Below are 17,396 nucleotides of genomic sequence, written 5' to 3'. Positions count from 1 at the left end.
CAGGGCAGGGTACATTTGCAGTCAGAGCCTCAGAGCAAGCTAGGGGAGTCTTCAGTTGCACAGGCATACTTGAACTTTGATTCAGAGATCACACCTGGGTTCATTGTGGAAATTGAAATCATTTCTTCATGCTGTGTGTTTGCTTTAGGTCGCCTGTCTTTAATTATCCTTCAGAGGGACTGTAATGTGTCAATCAGTCCAAGACAAGTAACTCCATGCAAAATAATAGTTTGAGGTTTGGCAGAAACTGAAGTACTTGACAGTGATGTAAGTCAGATCAGCCAGCCGCCCTAGATGTAAAGATATTTATAAATAGTTTTGAATATTTACTGTACTTGCCCTCAACATATGTACGTTTTCTTGGCATTTGAACAGCTCCCAACATGAAACTTTAGCTAAAGAAATAGGGCAACCTGGCAGTCTTACGTCATCAAGCCCTTAAAGACTTGCAGCAAAGAGTGTGTGACGTATTTATAGTTACAACTTGGTCATCAGATAAGATATACACACGCAATCACAGTGAAACTAACACTACTGACTGTATTTACTTGCACTTCATAAGAACACCTGTATATACATATACAGTATACAGCCATATTGTCTTTCATAGACACAGTTATTTGTCTTTTCTTGACTGTAACCAGGTGATGTATACAAAGCTGCATTTTCCACCTGAAGTCAAGTCAGGCATATTTAGACAATGGCAGAGTTTTTCATTTTTGATCCCTTGAAAATGGAGTTACTTTGCATAAAATAGCTACAGTTCCTAAATAGTAAGGGCCATACTTTTCTCGACCTCTTACATTCAAGGTAGAAGTCTGTCAACTGTATTGGCATTGTTTTATATCAAATCTATTGTTGCTATATACTAGAGGAATTATAAAAGGTCAATTCAGCTACATCTGAACAATTTTGAAAAATAATCTGATTGCGATTTTTTTTCCTCGATATTGTCATCGGGATTTAATGTGATTACCTTTTTAAATTTCTCTTCCCACATTTTTTTTTTTTAACACAAGTGATGCATTAATCTGTATTACAATAGACAATATCACATTTATTATACATTAGGGCTGCCAAGATTAGCTGACTAGTCACGACTATTTCAACGATAAAAAATGTTGACAATTCATTGAATAGTCAACGAGTCATTTATTTATGTACCGTGGAACCTCGAGTTACGAACGGCCCTTTTTACGAATTGAAAAAAATCAGTTCTGGGAATTCTCTTTAGAGACTGTAAGTTTCCGTTCCAGTGGCAAGTGCTAAGGTTGCGGGTGCACAACTCTGTCAGCTGCAATTACGAAAAGTTGATTCCAGGAAGCCCTATGTGGCATTTCTTACACAAAGTAAACTACGGTTACCTCATCTGATCCAGGTTCAGACCCCCGCATACAAATTTAAGGGGGTGCACATGTGCACACTGGCCCCCTTGACAGTTCCAAATTGTCCTGGGAGCACCATAGCTTTAGTAAACAATTTGATTTACACAGACCAATGCACTCCACGTACACCTTCATGCCTTGGTGTCTGGCATTTATCAGGTGGGCTGCTGAGAGCTCCCTGCCACTACTGATCCATCAGTAGCAGGGTTCTGCAGGTGGTCAGTGAAACCTGAGAACTTGGTTTGGTTCACACAGGAGCACCCACCCACCACATGCATGCTAATGTTGGCTCACTGTAACAGAAATGAATCGAGCCGTGCCAGCCATCGAACTGTGAAAATGCTCACATAACCTAATTGTTATTCGGTGTGAAAAAACATCTCAAGGACCTAAATGCAAATGTCTGCCTTGTAGCCTGCAGTTAAGTTATGCTGCGGTCATGCTGTGTTGTTGTGGATGTGACTTGTCATCTTGTGCTTTATTGGTGTTCTGTGGTGAAAATGTTTTGGCTTTTATGACGAGATGAGAAATGAACTTGTTTTTTAGGTGAATGAAAAGAATAGCGCTGTGCCAATTACCATAATAGGATGTTTATGTACAAAAAGCTTTTGTGTTTAGCTGACAACAAAAGTAGCACAATCGCTACAGGGATACACTGAAAAGTATGGTTTGTACAATAGCACAGCAATGATGCTATTTTTTTTTGTCCTGTCATGGTTGTATGTGTGGGTTTGTTGGGTTTTGAACTGCCAAGTTGAAATGGTGTAGTGTTCTGAACAAGAGAGCAGATTCATTTGGGGTAAAAAAATAAATAAATAACTGAATAAAATACTTGGGGCATTGGAGGCCAAGTGCTAAAGAGAAAGCATTAGAATGAAGGGAACTTCGCTCACACATTCAGAGGTGCCTTTGAGCAAGGCAACTAAATCTGTCTTTAAACCAAACATTTACAGTTCAGTTTGGATAGCCACAGTTTAGTATGGCATGTGTAGGAGGAATAGGCTACGTAAATAGTGTTAACCTAATTAGAGCATGGTGGTGTATTACTTGCCATTGCCCTAAATTTAAAAAAATAGTTATATGTGAATATTCCTCTAGCTCCCACTAACAAGCTAGCTTAACCTAATCAGAGCATGGTGGTGTATAACTTGCCATTGCCCTAAATTAAAAAAAATAGTTATATATGAATATTCCTCTAGCTCCCACTAGCAAGCTAGCTTGCTCATGGACCGGTAGACTGGCAGCTGGGCCGTCCAATTCTTCATTGTCACGCTCCGTATGGCTCGCGTGAGTCAGCGCAACAGAGGCACTGCATCCCAGGTAGTACAAAACACATAAGACTTCAAGGGAAACATTTTTAGCATAGCTTCCTAACAAACTGCATGCTGTAGTGGTAGAAATGTCTTATTATTCTAAGTAACTCGCTATTACGATGGATAGCCACAGATGAAATAAGGGCACTCATTACTTATTTAGTGGGGGCGGGCCAACTCATTCCAAGGTCCCAAGTGCATAACTCGGCTCCGTTTTAGCCACGCCCCAGAAGTTGAACACCATGTCTGAACAGATCATTACTCATTTTTTTGCATGTTTTCGGCACTTATCTTAAGTATATTTAATGTATTTTAGATGCAAATCACGAAAATACTTTACAGGGTCTTTCAAAATACACATTACAAGCTTTTTTGTTGTGTTTTTGGTGGGAGAATGGAAAAGATTAAAGGCATTTACATACATTCCAATGGGGTTTTGCAATAGCACCCAATGTTTTGCAATACGAGTGATTTGAGTTACGAGGGTGGTCACGGAACAAATTACATTTGTGAATACTTACCATGTCATTGGATGACTTTTCTTCCAGGTACCATGTAGCCTAGAATACTGGGATGAGCTCCAGCAGGCCTTTGTTCCATATCGGGATTTCAGCCTGTCGGAGAGCCGCGCCTGCCAGCTGCAGCTTCCCAGTCTCAGCTTCACTGATCAGCGGAAGGAGCTGGTGGCCTCAGATGTGTGGAGGATCGTCCTCAATAATAACAGCGAGGGAGGAGATGAGCAGAGGTAAAAGACTCTTCATTTCATCGTTCTTGTATGTACTGTATGTCCTTATGGACACAGCACCTCATCAATTAGGAGTTAGGCCAGACCATTTAACGCCACCCCGTTTCTGCCAATCAGCATGGTCTGCTTCAGTACAAGTTTTGTCTTGCCATTGTAAAAGGGCCTAAAATGTCGAACCTGCACTGCTGCCCAACGACTGATCGACAGTTATCAAATCTGCCTTGCAACTGGATATAAGAATGGAAAGGAAAGAAAAGGAACCACTTAAAAACATATTGATGGGATACAACAGAAAACGGGATTCCTCAAGCAGGATCATGTTTTCCCGATCTAGACTGTACATCGGTGAACTGAACTGAACTGAACCGTACGGCTTGGTGGAAATTTAAGTTCCCCCTGGACTGTAATGCTGCAGCATTCCCAAGCATTTTCTAAATTCTGCCTCCACTTTGTGGAAGCTTGGAGAAGCCCTTTGTTCCAGCATGAATGTGCCACAGCACAGAGCAAGGTGATGGGATGAGTGTGGTGTGGAAGAACCTGACTGGCCGATACAGACCTGACGTCAAGCCCATCAAACCTGAGGATGGGTTCCATCCCAAACACATTTGTGATGAATTAGAATAGAAGTTGTGAGCCAGGCCCTCTCATCCAACATCGATGACTTCTGACCTCACAAATGCTCATCTGGATGAATGCACACAAATTCCCACAGACACATTCCAAAATGTTATACAGTCTTCACAGACGAGCGCAAGATGTTGTTGTTGTTGTCTGTCTCATTGTAAGTAGCTGTTGATGTAATGGCTCGGTGGCTAGTTAGTGGCTTGCCGGTATACTTACTCAAACTTACTGTATGTTGTCGTGTGTTGAGATGTTAGAGCTTTTTTTTTACTGTACTGTTTACATTTACATCCACAATGGGTGCGAGTGAAAGTGGAGGGATAGCATACATCCAGGCGACTAAGCACAGAGTCAGCAATGTGTCCCTTGTACCACATATGGTAAGCAGGAGCTGGGAGTGGGTTTGGAAGGCGTTCAGATCAGCCTAATGAGATTTCCCAGCACACCAAGTGCCTGTCAGGCCCCATCCGGATTCCTTCCTGCTTACCTTGAGTGTATCTAATCGAGGGAAAGCTCACGGGAAGCATGAGGAGTAAAAGCCCCCTTTGGTTTGGCTCACAAGTTGCCAGAAGGGTTGGGTCAACTTGTAACACCTCAAAAAGAATGTGTTTGGTCTTCCAGTCTTACTACCACTGCTTCTCTTCTCCAATATTTCAGCGAACACCTTCTGACTTCTTATGGGCTTCATGCATTCTCTTTTGAATTTCTTCCCATCTTAATTCACTTATTTCCTTTCTCCCCTGTTTCCTCCTGAGATTTAGGGAACTTTAAGTGGAATAGAATTTGCCAAGCCCACATTCTGTGTGGCTTAGAGAGCTAGAAGAGCAGAAAGGGAAGGACCAAGAAAACATGTCAGAGAAAAAAACGAAAGAAAGTGTAAAACCAAATATACATCTGACTTTCATTATAATCATACTCCAAACACGACATATCCTTTGTTTAAATTGTCTTTTTTTTTATATCACAAATGAGTCTTCACTTCAAACGCACTCATTTCATTTGTACTTTAAAACACTAAGCAAAAATGTCAACATTCAAATTACATTACAAATCATCAACATAAGATACTTAACTCTTTTAAGTACCACTGTTATTTAAGTTTCATGCATTTCCTGCTGGAGTCGTGGTGGACCACCGCAGCAGAAAATTACATCGCTTACCAGCCATTCAGCACCATCAACCATGACATGCAATTAATGGCCATGGGGAGGACTGCAAATGAATTTCTCAAATCTGCTTCTCCTCATTGCCTTCAGTTCAGATAGTGAGTCTGGATCACAACTACCATGCGATCAGTTGGTATCTCCCATGGCCCTGGCAGCGTGCACCCGTGTGGACTCCTGCTTTGCACCTTGGTTTGTCCCCTCCTTGGGTGTGTCCCTACAGCTAGCACAGATGCAAGTTCACCTCTGCCACCATCTAGAACAACTGGGAACAGGTCAGGATGAAGAAAACTGCTTCATACTAAACTCGGTTTACATTCAAAGTTGCAATCAGCTTGGTTGCACAAATTTTGAATATTCCCTCTCTTTGCAGCTCCATCTCAAAAACTTCGACCCTTCCTGCCAGACCGGAAGATACCTCAGAAACAAGAGTTCATGGTTATTGGTACTTGGGAGCCACAGATCTTCTTGCGTCAGTGGACCAGTGGCCAAAGGTGTTGTCAGGAGTTCAACTTTTCCACCCAGCTAGACTGCAAGCTGCTGGAGTATCGAAATTTAACACACCTACAGGTTCTGCAGCCCTGTGTAATACAGGTAATTCACACTACAATTGCAGAAGATAATGTAATGCAAATATTTTAGCATGAACTCTGGCTGTAGTGTGCAGTGGTACAGAACTGCCTTTTATCCCGAGTATTTCAACCCTCATTTCAGTCAAAGGGGAAGTCAACCCAAGCATATTTTTTCCAGAATATGTTCTATGCAGTCGCGGCCATTTTGTCACGTTTGTCGACTGAAGATGACATTGAAGGTGCTCATGGCTCAGATAACAACCAATCATGGCTCACCTGTTTTCTGAAGCTGATTGGTCATTACCTGAGCCCTGAGCAACTGTGATGTCATCTTCAGTAAACAGAAGTGACAAAATGGCCGGCTCCTGAGCTAGCCAGGTGGATTTCTCATATTAACACAAACGCAATATTAATCAGAATGCCGTGTCTAAACAAGTGGACCTGCATCGAACATCTACCGGAAAAAAATATGTTTGGATTGACTTAATCTTTATTAATGGGAAAAAATATATATAATTGCATCCCTCTTTGATAAGGGTGTAGAAACAAGTTGTATCAAACTTACTGGAGTTCATTGATTAACAGTTCTAATTTACATTTATGTGCTACGTTTCAGGGCCAGGCTACAGCCACATGTTGTCCCCAAAGCAATGTGTGGGATGCAAACATCTTTATGGAGCCTATGTTTGCCACCATCAGTCAGTATGCCATCCACACACTGGACACTGCCTTGAAAAGCTGGCAGCAGGTAATCCAGACAACACTGTGTACATTAAACCACATCCAATACTTTAGTGGTCCACAAGATCTTCCAAACCACCTCACATTTAATAGAAACTGTATTGTAAAAACAATACCTCTAAGGGTCTGATTTTCTAAGATCCCAAATAGCAGGCATTGAATTGCATGTTCAGTCACTAACAGTGTGTGCGCTGTTGGCTACAAGTGTAAAAGTGTTGGAGACTGTCGTATTTTAAAAGAGGCTTTTGTGCTTGAGTTAGCTGTGATGGTCTTCATCATCATCATGGAAAATTTGGGAGAGCCACAAATGCATGTTAAAGTATTTAAAGGGAAGTCAACGCAAACATTTTTTTTTTCAAGAATTTGTTCTATGCAAGCCCATTAGTTGAATATTGTGATATTGCGTTTGTGGAATAAGTGTTGATCCACTCGATTTTAGCCATCTCTGGGGGCGGACATTTTGTCTTCTGTCGACTGAAAAGGACATCACAACTGCTCACAACAACCAATCACGGCTCTGATTCAGAAAACAGGTCAGCCGTGATTGGTCGTTGTGAGCAGTTGTGATGTTATTTTCAGTCGACAGAAGACAAAATCGCTGCCCCCAGATATGGCTAAAAACTAGTGCATTTTGTTGCTTAGCATATTCCACAAACGTAAAATTTATCAGAATGCCGTGTTTCAATTAGTGGGCCTGCTGGGAATATATTGTTGAAAAAAAACATGTTTGGGTTGACTTCTCCTTTAAGTGAAAATTGGAAAGGTCGCTGGAACAAAATCAAACAAATACAAAAAAATATAATGCTCTCATAATTTTGGGGACGTCAACAACAACATGAAAGCTATGTACTGTTTGAATTATTTCACTTTGAGTGCCTTTGAATTAGATGCATCTGCCCGCCCTGTGTAAAATTGCATTTAAAACTTGGGACAGCACTTCCGAAAAACGGCTCTGGAAGGGGCCAGCACCAATTGTCACAGTGTGTTCAAATCAAATGACCTCAATGCCAGGAAATGTAGAGTTAAAAGGAGTTTTGTCACAAGTAGGGAGGGCTGTGCACAAACCGGTGGTGACTCGAACTGAAATGCGAATTGGCCATTACAAACAAATCAGAAATTTCAGATTCGAGTCAGAATGAATCATAGCATATTGTCCCGTGTCACAGGAATGTTTGATTGACAACGTATGTGACACATGTGGTGGGTACTTCGCTATTGGCCTCTGGCACCATCCTAGCATGAGGGGAATTTCCGAACGTGGATGATGGATCTGAGAGGCGGCTGTTTTTGCCTGTGCAAACCTTTAGTGAATCTAGTCCTTAGTATTTACAATATTGAGAAAGATTAATCCTTACTCTTCAAACAGTAGTTCCACTGTTTGCATCTGTAGAAAATATTGTGGACTATCAAGTAGTATTAAAAAGACTAAGACAAACACAAACAAAACCATATTTTTCTAATGTTCTTCATTTAATCACAAGAAACACAGTTTCAAGTATGATGCCCATCAAGTCTTTTTGTACCATTATTTTTCTCAGAAATTAATTTTCATTGATGCCAATCTAGTCATACAGTATCCAGTGTTCTGACTTGGTTCATTGTGCAGAAGTTTGCATTTCCTTAAAGTTGTTACATCAAATCAGGGAAATTATTAATTTCAGAAATGTGAACAAATGAAAATAGTGATATTTTTTCCTGCTATTATCATATTGTATGTTGTCTTTTCAGCCCAAACATACCCAATCAGTCAATACAAATTAACTTGAACTCAAAACGTGTGCTAAAAGGTGTGTATAATTTCCTCCTTAGCTGGATGTCAGGTGAGAATAGAATATTCATTTAGAAAACCATTAATTACTTAAAACAAAAAGATGCATTTTATCAACACATCCCGCACAAAACATGATTGTTTATTTTATTTTTTCTGTTTGAATGTTTGATTCAATACTGCTTAAGTAGCAGGCAAGAGGGAGTATTGATTTTATTATTTTTTATTTTTTTATGAGCCTTTAGTGCTGTTTGTTCTTTCACATCTCAAGCCCACTGTCAATCAGTGGAAGCAAAGAGTTTGGGAGATGCAGTTTGTGCGAACAAAATAGAAGAGTCATGTGTTGCGCTTACATAGTATTACATGTGTGTCATGTGTCATCTTCCACACCGCTTATCCTGTACAGCAGGGGTGGGCAATTCTGGCCCTCAAGGGCCAGTATCCTGCATGTGCATGTCACCCTGGTGCAACCCACCTGATTCAAATGATCAGGATAGTTATCATGCTTCTGCAGACCTGATTATGTGATCATTTGAATCAGGTGTGTTCCAGCAGGGAGAGTTGGAAAACAGGCAGGATACTGGCCCTCGAGTGCCGGAATTGCCCACCTCTGCTGTGCAGAATGCGGGGAGTTGCTGGAGCCTGTCACAGCTGACTATGGGTGAAAGGCAGACTACACCCTGAACTGGTCGCCAGCCAGTCGCAGGGCACACACACACACACACCCACACACGCCCACACACACCCACACACACACACACACACACACACACACAGACACCGTCACTGATCAGGAACCGATCCCACGGTGCCCGCACACAACTCAGGCGTGTGTACCACTACACCATCAGCAACCCTCATATTACAATACTTGACATTCAAACAGTTGACTTGAGACAATTAAAGCAAGTTGATCTTCGTCTCCTCGTTTTTTGCTTATGGCACAGGCCTAAATCTGTCAGGGAAATTCCAAGAAAATAGTATACCGGTATATGCTCTGATATAGAATATGCACATAAACAATTGCCTTTCTTTTGTCCCAGGTGGAATATCAGATAAACAAACCCGTGGTGAAATGGAGCAGTTCACAAGATGAGTTTGGATTTGATGTGCCTTGTTATATCCACGTATAAAGCGCAGAATGCGGACGCCCTTTTTAGCTAGTTGTAAATCGTGACAAAGACGACGACAGTTTTTCTGTGGTCGGACTTTAGCACGTTGGTCCTCATCATCCCTCCTTTCTCAACACTCACCACTGCCTCTGGTAGCCTGCACTGCACAGTGTTTGAAGTAATTCCCAAGAAAATATTGTAACATTTGAGCGATGACACCTGCCAAGACTTCATCTGGCCCAGGTCCTCCACCCACTTCTCTACCACACATTCATGCTCACACACTTGGGAGCTCTGGCGTTGCATGGCTCTGCTCAGCTGTGCTGACTCATTATACTGGCCTCTGGAGACATGAAGTATCCTCATGGTTTCACTTGTGAGAAATAATAGCTGTTTGAGGGTTTTATATAGAAAAACAGCTGTGGTCCTTACCTGTGGAAAGTAAAATGTATCAAGTGCTTAAAAGTCTGTCTTAAATAAATCATTCAGCTGAGATTTTAATGTTTATTTTTACTCCATCATCAAAGTTCTAATTAGGTATGTTGGATGATGGATCATATTTGAGCATCGGGTTCATTATTTTATTAGTGCAGTCTAGTGCACGTTCCCTATTTCTATCCGTTAATTTAGCCATAAATAATACTTGTTTGAGTGAGCACGCTAATGAAAACTCATAGTGCAGCACTGAAGTAGTATTTTTTTTGAACACGTTGATGTCTTTCGCCAACTTGCCAAGCATGACCACTTGGTCATTTCATATCCCGCAGGGATGTTCGGAAATTCACTAGGGGTTGGTTCGTGGAGTTGTTGAGTTTATGTATTGTTTTGGTTGGACTAAACACCAGCAACCTTGGAACTTCTACATAACTACTTCAACCACTTTGCCTAACACAAGGGGGAAACACACCATAATTATGAGGTAAATGTGCAGCATGTGGGTATGGTCGTTTTGCAGACGGGGGTAGTCAGAGGTCAATCACAAAACACACATCTTGTTGAAAATGGTGGTGCACTGGGAAAGGCCAGAGCTTTAAATGTGCGCTTGATTTAATTGTGACTAAAGCCTAGACATACACACATTCACACACGTAGGCACGCACACGGTTCTTAAGTCTAAGGTTCTTAAATGCGAGCCAAATTGAAAACCTGCTTAGTTGGACATTTTAACATCCTTTGTCCTGCCACAACAAAAGGATGTATTCTCACTTGTTGTAAACATTTTGTGATTTTCTTGGTTCCCGGTTTCAAGGCTGTCAGGCAGGTCTGTTGTGATGTGGCCGTAAGGGTCACCATTGAACCATAGAGAAGATTCCTCAACTACCACACAAGTTAATGCTATTAGTCCATGCATGGTCATACCACACCCCCAGAACCAGAACGGCTGTACCACTTCCAGATGCACAGTAATAAACATACATAAAGCTGCTGCTTTCTTACATGGTTCTAATTTATATATACAGCATATAGCCATACACACTATTGTTGTCATGACAACATGGGTTGCTGTCCCATCCATAATAATATCAAGAGCTTTTTTGCTATAGTGTCCAAGTATACAAGCCAAATGGCTTTTCAATGTTAATTATCTTCACCTGTCTACTTCCATCAACTTGCTGCTTTCTGTTTTCTCTCTATCCATCAATCAAACACTCATGTATTATTAAGCCAGTCTCATGACAAGTAAGGATTGCGGTTAAGTTCAGATCATATTTCTGTGTATACCATTAACCCATTAAGGCCTAAAGCGCCTTTCTAAACATCTCTCTAAAACCTAAGTTCGTCTTTGGAATCACCCTCGAAAACCTGAAGTTTTCCCGAAAAATTCAACACCTAGAAAATAATCAATATCTCAGCCCCTGTAGCAGATAGAAACGTAATTCCAAAAGAAATTGAAAGCTGAAACGTGGCTTTCAAATTGGCCCGAGTTTATTAATCGTTACTGTTTCAATCGAACATGAAAAATAACTTGTTTTTTTATCAGTGCAAGAGAAGCGCTAATTTAATTTTAAAAAATCGAGTGCTAAATATCATCCTCTTCTGTTACAAAGACGTCGATATCCTCATTGTCCCAAACATATATCTTAACTATATATCACGTTTCACTGGTTACACTGGTTCAAAGTCTACAAGCGCGTCATCTTTTTCACTTTGACGGCGTCCGCCATTACTGGCGGACATTACCGACATCCTCCGAGTAGTCACGACACCATCACGTGTATATTACGATGCATTTTATTGGCTAGGAGACCGAGAATTGGATTTAAAAAACAAAATGACGTATACGCTCTCCCGCCTTTAAAGGTAGAAACATGCAACAGCGCTCCCGGGTTTAGTGGTAGAAATGCGGATATGCGCTCCCGGCCTTAATGATTTTAATATAGTTTTCAGGTTTACCTTTTTTGGTTCATCTCCTTGAACTCAGTTGCCCCATGTGGCCCCAACTTCAGCCCCCTTACATTTTAACCTCAAGCCTCATGCCTCCATTTTCAATTCTCCATCCTCATCTTTGCTCCCTTCTTAGCCCCTAAACCCCAGGGAAGTGGCTTTGGGAGAAAGCCACACAAAAGCTTGCCACTATGTATTTTCTCACAAAATCTTCACAGGCCATTGTATATGCAAAAGTTGTTCCTCCTTTGTCTTGTTGCATACATGTATACCCGGATACACACGCACACACATTGTGGGCTCATAATGTGTCTTCCTTTGCAAATTGGAACAACGTGTCAACAGATAGTTTTCCCGGTAGTAGCAGATGTATGGGTGCGAGTCATCTATAGAAGAATATTGAGATCAGAGGTGCTTCTCGGCTGCCTCAGTGCGGCTCACAGATGTTGTACATTTTTATTGGGATAAACCCCTTGAGATGTATCGTCTTGGTTTCGAGGGGGTCCCGCCATACATTACAAACATCAAAACAAAAGCCAAAAAGAACAAACTGAGGCAAAAGAAGACGAGACACAACATTGCGTACTCTAAATAAAATACAAACAAAAAGTGCATTATAAATTGGACAGTGATTTGTGAGAAAAGGCCAATCAATGAGAAATATGCAGTCTTTTGTAATTATTAAGAGGCATCTGATTAGGTAAGGAAGCAGTTTTATAAAAAAAAATTTTTTAAAAAAGTAATTCCATAGTTAACTCTGTGTAAGAGTTTATACTTTATGTGAGTTTTAAATGACATTTCTGAATCTAACTATACACTGAGGTATTTGAACTAGGGCCGGAGCCATGGGTGGGCCTGGGTGTGCACATGCCCACCTAGATTGACAGACTGTCCACCCAGTTCATTCATGAAAAAATATATAAACTTGTACATTTTTAGTAAATTATTTTTGAATTTGTGTTTCGTTGTGTTTTTTTATTTTATTGAATATTAATAATGGCATAATTGTGGTTGTCTAAGGAAGATCTGACCTTCATATTATTCAGTTTGTCATTTTATATGAATATACGATGTGTCGGAACAGGAGTGTTGTGCACAGTGAGAGAAATATTCAGGCCCACCCATGTTCTGGCTCCGCGTCTGATTTGAACTGATGAACTTAACTTAGATGAGTGCCCTCATTACAAGGTATATACATAAACAAGCGCACTCACTAAATATCGCTGGTAGGTCATCGAGATACATGGAGAAGAGAAGTAAATGGTCTTGGTAAATGAACTTGTATAGCGCTTTTCTGCCTTCGGTACTCAAAGCGCTTAACACGGTTACCTCATTTACCTACTGATGACGCAGCATCAGGAGTAAAAGTCGTCCTAATGTTAACCCCTTGGACAATCCTTCATTTTAAATAAACAAATCTGAATGTTTTTGTTATGAAGATGACTACTGAACCAAAGAGCTACAGCTGAAGAAAGGTCCATGGCATAAAGCTTGTCTTGAAGTAAATCACCGCCAACAAAATTAAACATTTTGGTTAGATCAATAACTGTGGCCCTTGTAAGATCTTCTTTATCAGTAGCAGAGGATTTGTCCTTTGTGAGTTTGAATACAGCAATGATGTAGAATGGTTAGACATGAAGCCAGATTGAAATGATGATAAGTTAAATGATATTGACACAGTGTACAAGTTTCAAATACTTTTACAATGGAACAGATCATGGATATAGGCCTGTGGTTATTGGTGTTATCTACATCAGTGTTTCTCAAACTTTATGGAGCCAAGGCACATATTTCACATCGGAAAAAATCTCACGCCACACCAAACGATTCAGAAAAAGTGTCTATAGAGGGTCACTACGTACCTTCTGTCATCTAGTGGAAGAACATTTTATTGTTTTGCCTGTTACTATACATGGTGGCATAAATCAATAAACAAAACAGTTTTTTTTGTAAATTAGAAAATATCTATTTTTTGTAAAAAATAATTGACATTGGATAATTTCGCGAGGCACACCTGGTGATCCCTCACGGCACACTGTGTCACGACACACTGTTTAAGACTCACTGATCTACACCACCACCGCTATTTAGAGAACTGATATGTGCCTGTTTCAATCATAGATCATAGATCAGAGGTGCCCACCTTTTTTTCAAAAATGTCTACATTTCTGTTTATGTTCTGTCAAGATCAGGTGCTGAGTGTACATTAATGAGAAATAAAATGAACTTTTTTGATTTTGGCAAATGGCTGCAATGACACAAAGTGAACATTTTCAAGGGGTCTGAATACTTTCCGTACCCACTGTATGTATAATAATACACCTTCACGGCTTCTATCTTCTCTTCTCTGATCACTACCTCCAAGCATCTGCTGACAACTTCTTGTGATGTAAGTCACACACTACCGTAGGTTAGGTGACCTATTTTTTTTTTCCCGTGGACGTGAGATTGAAAGAAAAACATATACTGTATATAATAATGACACCGACACATACCCAAACAATTTTTTTTAAATTTTCCTTCCCCTAAACCCCTCGCCATCGACTTGATACCAGTCCAACTAGATGGGCTCTCCTGTCATTGATCATCAAGTCAATCATCTTGAGTAAATTTGCCTTCCTAAAAGAACAGCCTTTGGTAGAAGTGTCACTCTTGTAAAAAAAAAGCTACAAAATACTTCCCCAAAACGACTGTACGTAAAGGTGGTTTAAAATGGAACTTAAATTAAAAAGTATCTTTGCAGTAATATCTTCTATGTACCCGCACTAGTCTAAATACGGTATTATGTTAATTGTTGCATTGGTGGATTTAAGATGAATCCACCCGTTTTCATCCATCTCAGGGGGCTGACAAATTGTGACATTCTACCGCCCTCTGCTGTCGACTGAAATTGACATTAAAGTGGCCCCCGGCTTACATTGCGAACGTCACATGACCAAAAGAAGAAAACAGGAGAGCCGTGACGTTTCCAATGCGAGTGAGCAATGCTGAGAGTTCTTTGCAAAGGAGTGCTGAGTTTTTGACCAGAGTCACCTGTTTGGCCACTCCTAATGTAGATGAATGTAGACCTATATGTCCATTTTACAGGCTTCAGTCTGTAGTTTCATATTTTACGTGTTCTTATTTTGAGTGGGTATCATTTACAGTTTGTATTCCAGACATTTTATGGTCATGCATGTATGTGCAACTTGCATAGGTTTTGAATACACAAGTAATAGAATCTGACTTGACGAGTGAAATTGATATGTTGATTCCTGAAGCAGAAGCTGACAAAAGTTGTCAATTCATCTTGCTTTATAAAACAAGGATGATTTGTTTTCTTTTCAAATGTAATCGTCCTCATATTTATACAAACAAAAAAAATCACGGAATAGAAAATAGGTGAGCACAATCGAGGGAGGAAACTAATGTCACGTGCCCATCATGTTGACTTGTGAATTGGAGCAGAAAAACGATACCATCAATGTGTGGGATTAGCAAGATGGCACCAGGAAGTTTGTAAATGTGCAGTGTCAGATTTGATTGGGTGCACATATATTGTTCCACTGTAAAACTGGAAGTGGATTGGAAACCAGTGCAGCTGTCACAGTTTTCTTTTACTCAACCTTCTCTCTCTCGCTCTCTGTCCTTCTCTATCCTTCTCTGTCTGTCTGTCTGTCTCTCTCTCTCTCTCTCTCTCTCTCACACATAGACATCTATCAAGTGCTGTTTCAATGATTTAAACTTTCCCATCCGTTTTCAATAGGCTCAACAACCTCAGGACCTTAAACGTGCTTGGCAGTCATACTGTAAGCTTTTACTGCCAGCCTCTTATAACCACCAACCCTTCCGCCGTTTGAAAGTCTGTCATTTATGGGAGTCGTAGCACAACAGTAAATAAGCTCTCTGAACAACATGCTGGTAGGGGTGTGCACCGAAAGATCTCTTCAGGGCCGGAATGCTTTGGATGGAACTCAAATAAAATAATAAATTGTACATAGTAGTTTGCCCATAAGATGTTTTTGATTTCATAAAAGAGGCGTAGGAGTAAAAGGCATCCATACCTACATGACATCTTGATTTTCTCATTGATCGGTGGGTTTAGACCAGATTAGGTACTCGTGACAGGTCATGCACACCAATCAGCTCCGACCTGCTGCTCGCGAACTGAAGCGGTGTGGGGAGGCTTGGTGGGGGTCACTTGGCACTAACACATGCTGCACCAATGCACAAGCTACAACCTGGTCTTGCTAGCTGGCGTAGCTAAACGGCCTTCTGTGGTGCAGATCCCAGTAAGTAAGCATCACCACCATGCCAGCAAATAAGATACACTTCTAAAACGCATCATTATCAATGAAGGCAGACAAGGAGTAATAAGCATGCAACACCGAGCATGAAAGAACAGGAGAAGCCGAAACTAATCGCTAAGCTAATGGTCGCGCAACAAAACACCAGAAAAAGTGCTTCGGTGTACAGTACACTTTTCCCAGAAGCCTGGCTGGAACTGCATACAAGCAGAGAGCAAAACAGCAAATTAGCAGATGTGAGTGTGTGTTTGTGGGCGTGTGTGTGTACACATATATGTGTACATATATATATATATATATATATATATATATGTACACACACTTCGCCCCCACACACACACTCACATCTGCTAATTTGCTGTTTTGCTGTATATATATATATATATATATATATATATATATATATATATATATGTACGTACGTATATGTATGTATATATACATATATGTACGTACGTATATGTATGTATATATACATATATGTACGTACGTATATGTATGTATATATACATATATGTACGTACGTATATGTATATATGTATATGTATGTATGTATATGTATATATATGTCCGTATGTGTGTGTATATATATATATATATATATATATATATATATATATATATATATATATATGTATGTATGTATGTATGTATGTATGTATGTATGTATGTATGTATGTATGTATGTATGTATGTATGTATGTATGTATGTATGTATGTATGTATGTATATATGTATGTATATATATATATATGTATGTATATATGTATGTATATATATATATGTATATATGTATGTATATATATATATGTATGTATGTATGTATATATGTATGTATATATGTATATATATATATATATATATATTTATATGTATATATATATATATACATATATACAAGCGTTCATCTGTGACAAAAATATGAGAAACAATTTACATACGATCTTACATTTTGTACAATGAAGAAGTAAATTAGTGTAAGATTTAAAACATTAGTTACAAATATCTCAATTTTTACGTAGATTACTCATAATTATATATTTGACAGCAAGCCGTGGTTCTTGCTTTGTTGAACGATTTTAAGAACTTGAAAAAACTGCCTCCTGCACACAGCCTCTTTAGCATCCTAGCTTTATTAGAGTAATAGCTTTTAATATTTTGATGGTATGATGTCATTTTGTCCTATTTGTAAATGTTGTTGAACATAGTGAATATTGCTGTGAAGCTTGATTTGAGAGTGAAAAAGAATTGTGAATCGAGTCAAAATCGCCATTATCTGTCAGAAAAATCGAAATTGAATCATTT

At 39.7% G+C, this 17,396-nt stretch overlaps 1 protein-coding gene across 4 annotated transcripts in view; it reads left to right on the top strand.

Annotated features, from left to right (window-relative positions):
* vps13b (vacuolar protein sorting 13 homolog B) overlaps positions 1–17,396 on the top strand; it is a 333,295-nt gene that overhangs the window by 267,150 nt on the left and 48,749 nt on the right. For all 4 annotated transcript variants that reach the window (XM_086037277.1, XM_086037279.1, XM_086037278.1 and 1 more), the window contains 4 exons: positions 3,247–3,443; positions 5,321–5,502; positions 5,601–5,821; positions 6,416–6,547. In XM_086037277.1, the coding sequence (XP_085893403.1) occupies positions 3,247–3,443; positions 5,321–5,502; positions 5,601–5,821; positions 6,416–6,547 (732 nt within the window). The remainder of the gene's footprint in view (positions 1–3,246; positions 3,444–5,320; positions 5,503–5,600; positions 5,822–6,415; positions 6,548–17,396) is intronic.

Source organism: Filicampus tigris, chromosome 8 (genome assembly GCF_054856515.1).
Source record: "Filicampus tigris isolate MCC_2025a chromosome 8, RoL_Ftig_1.0, whole genome shotgun sequence".
Taxonomy (NCBI): Eukaryota; Metazoa; Chordata; class Actinopteri; order Syngnathiformes; family Syngnathidae; genus Filicampus; species Filicampus tigris.
The sequence above is the reverse complement of the archived record's forward strand: the minus strand, read 5'-3'. Positions and strand labels throughout refer to the sequence as shown.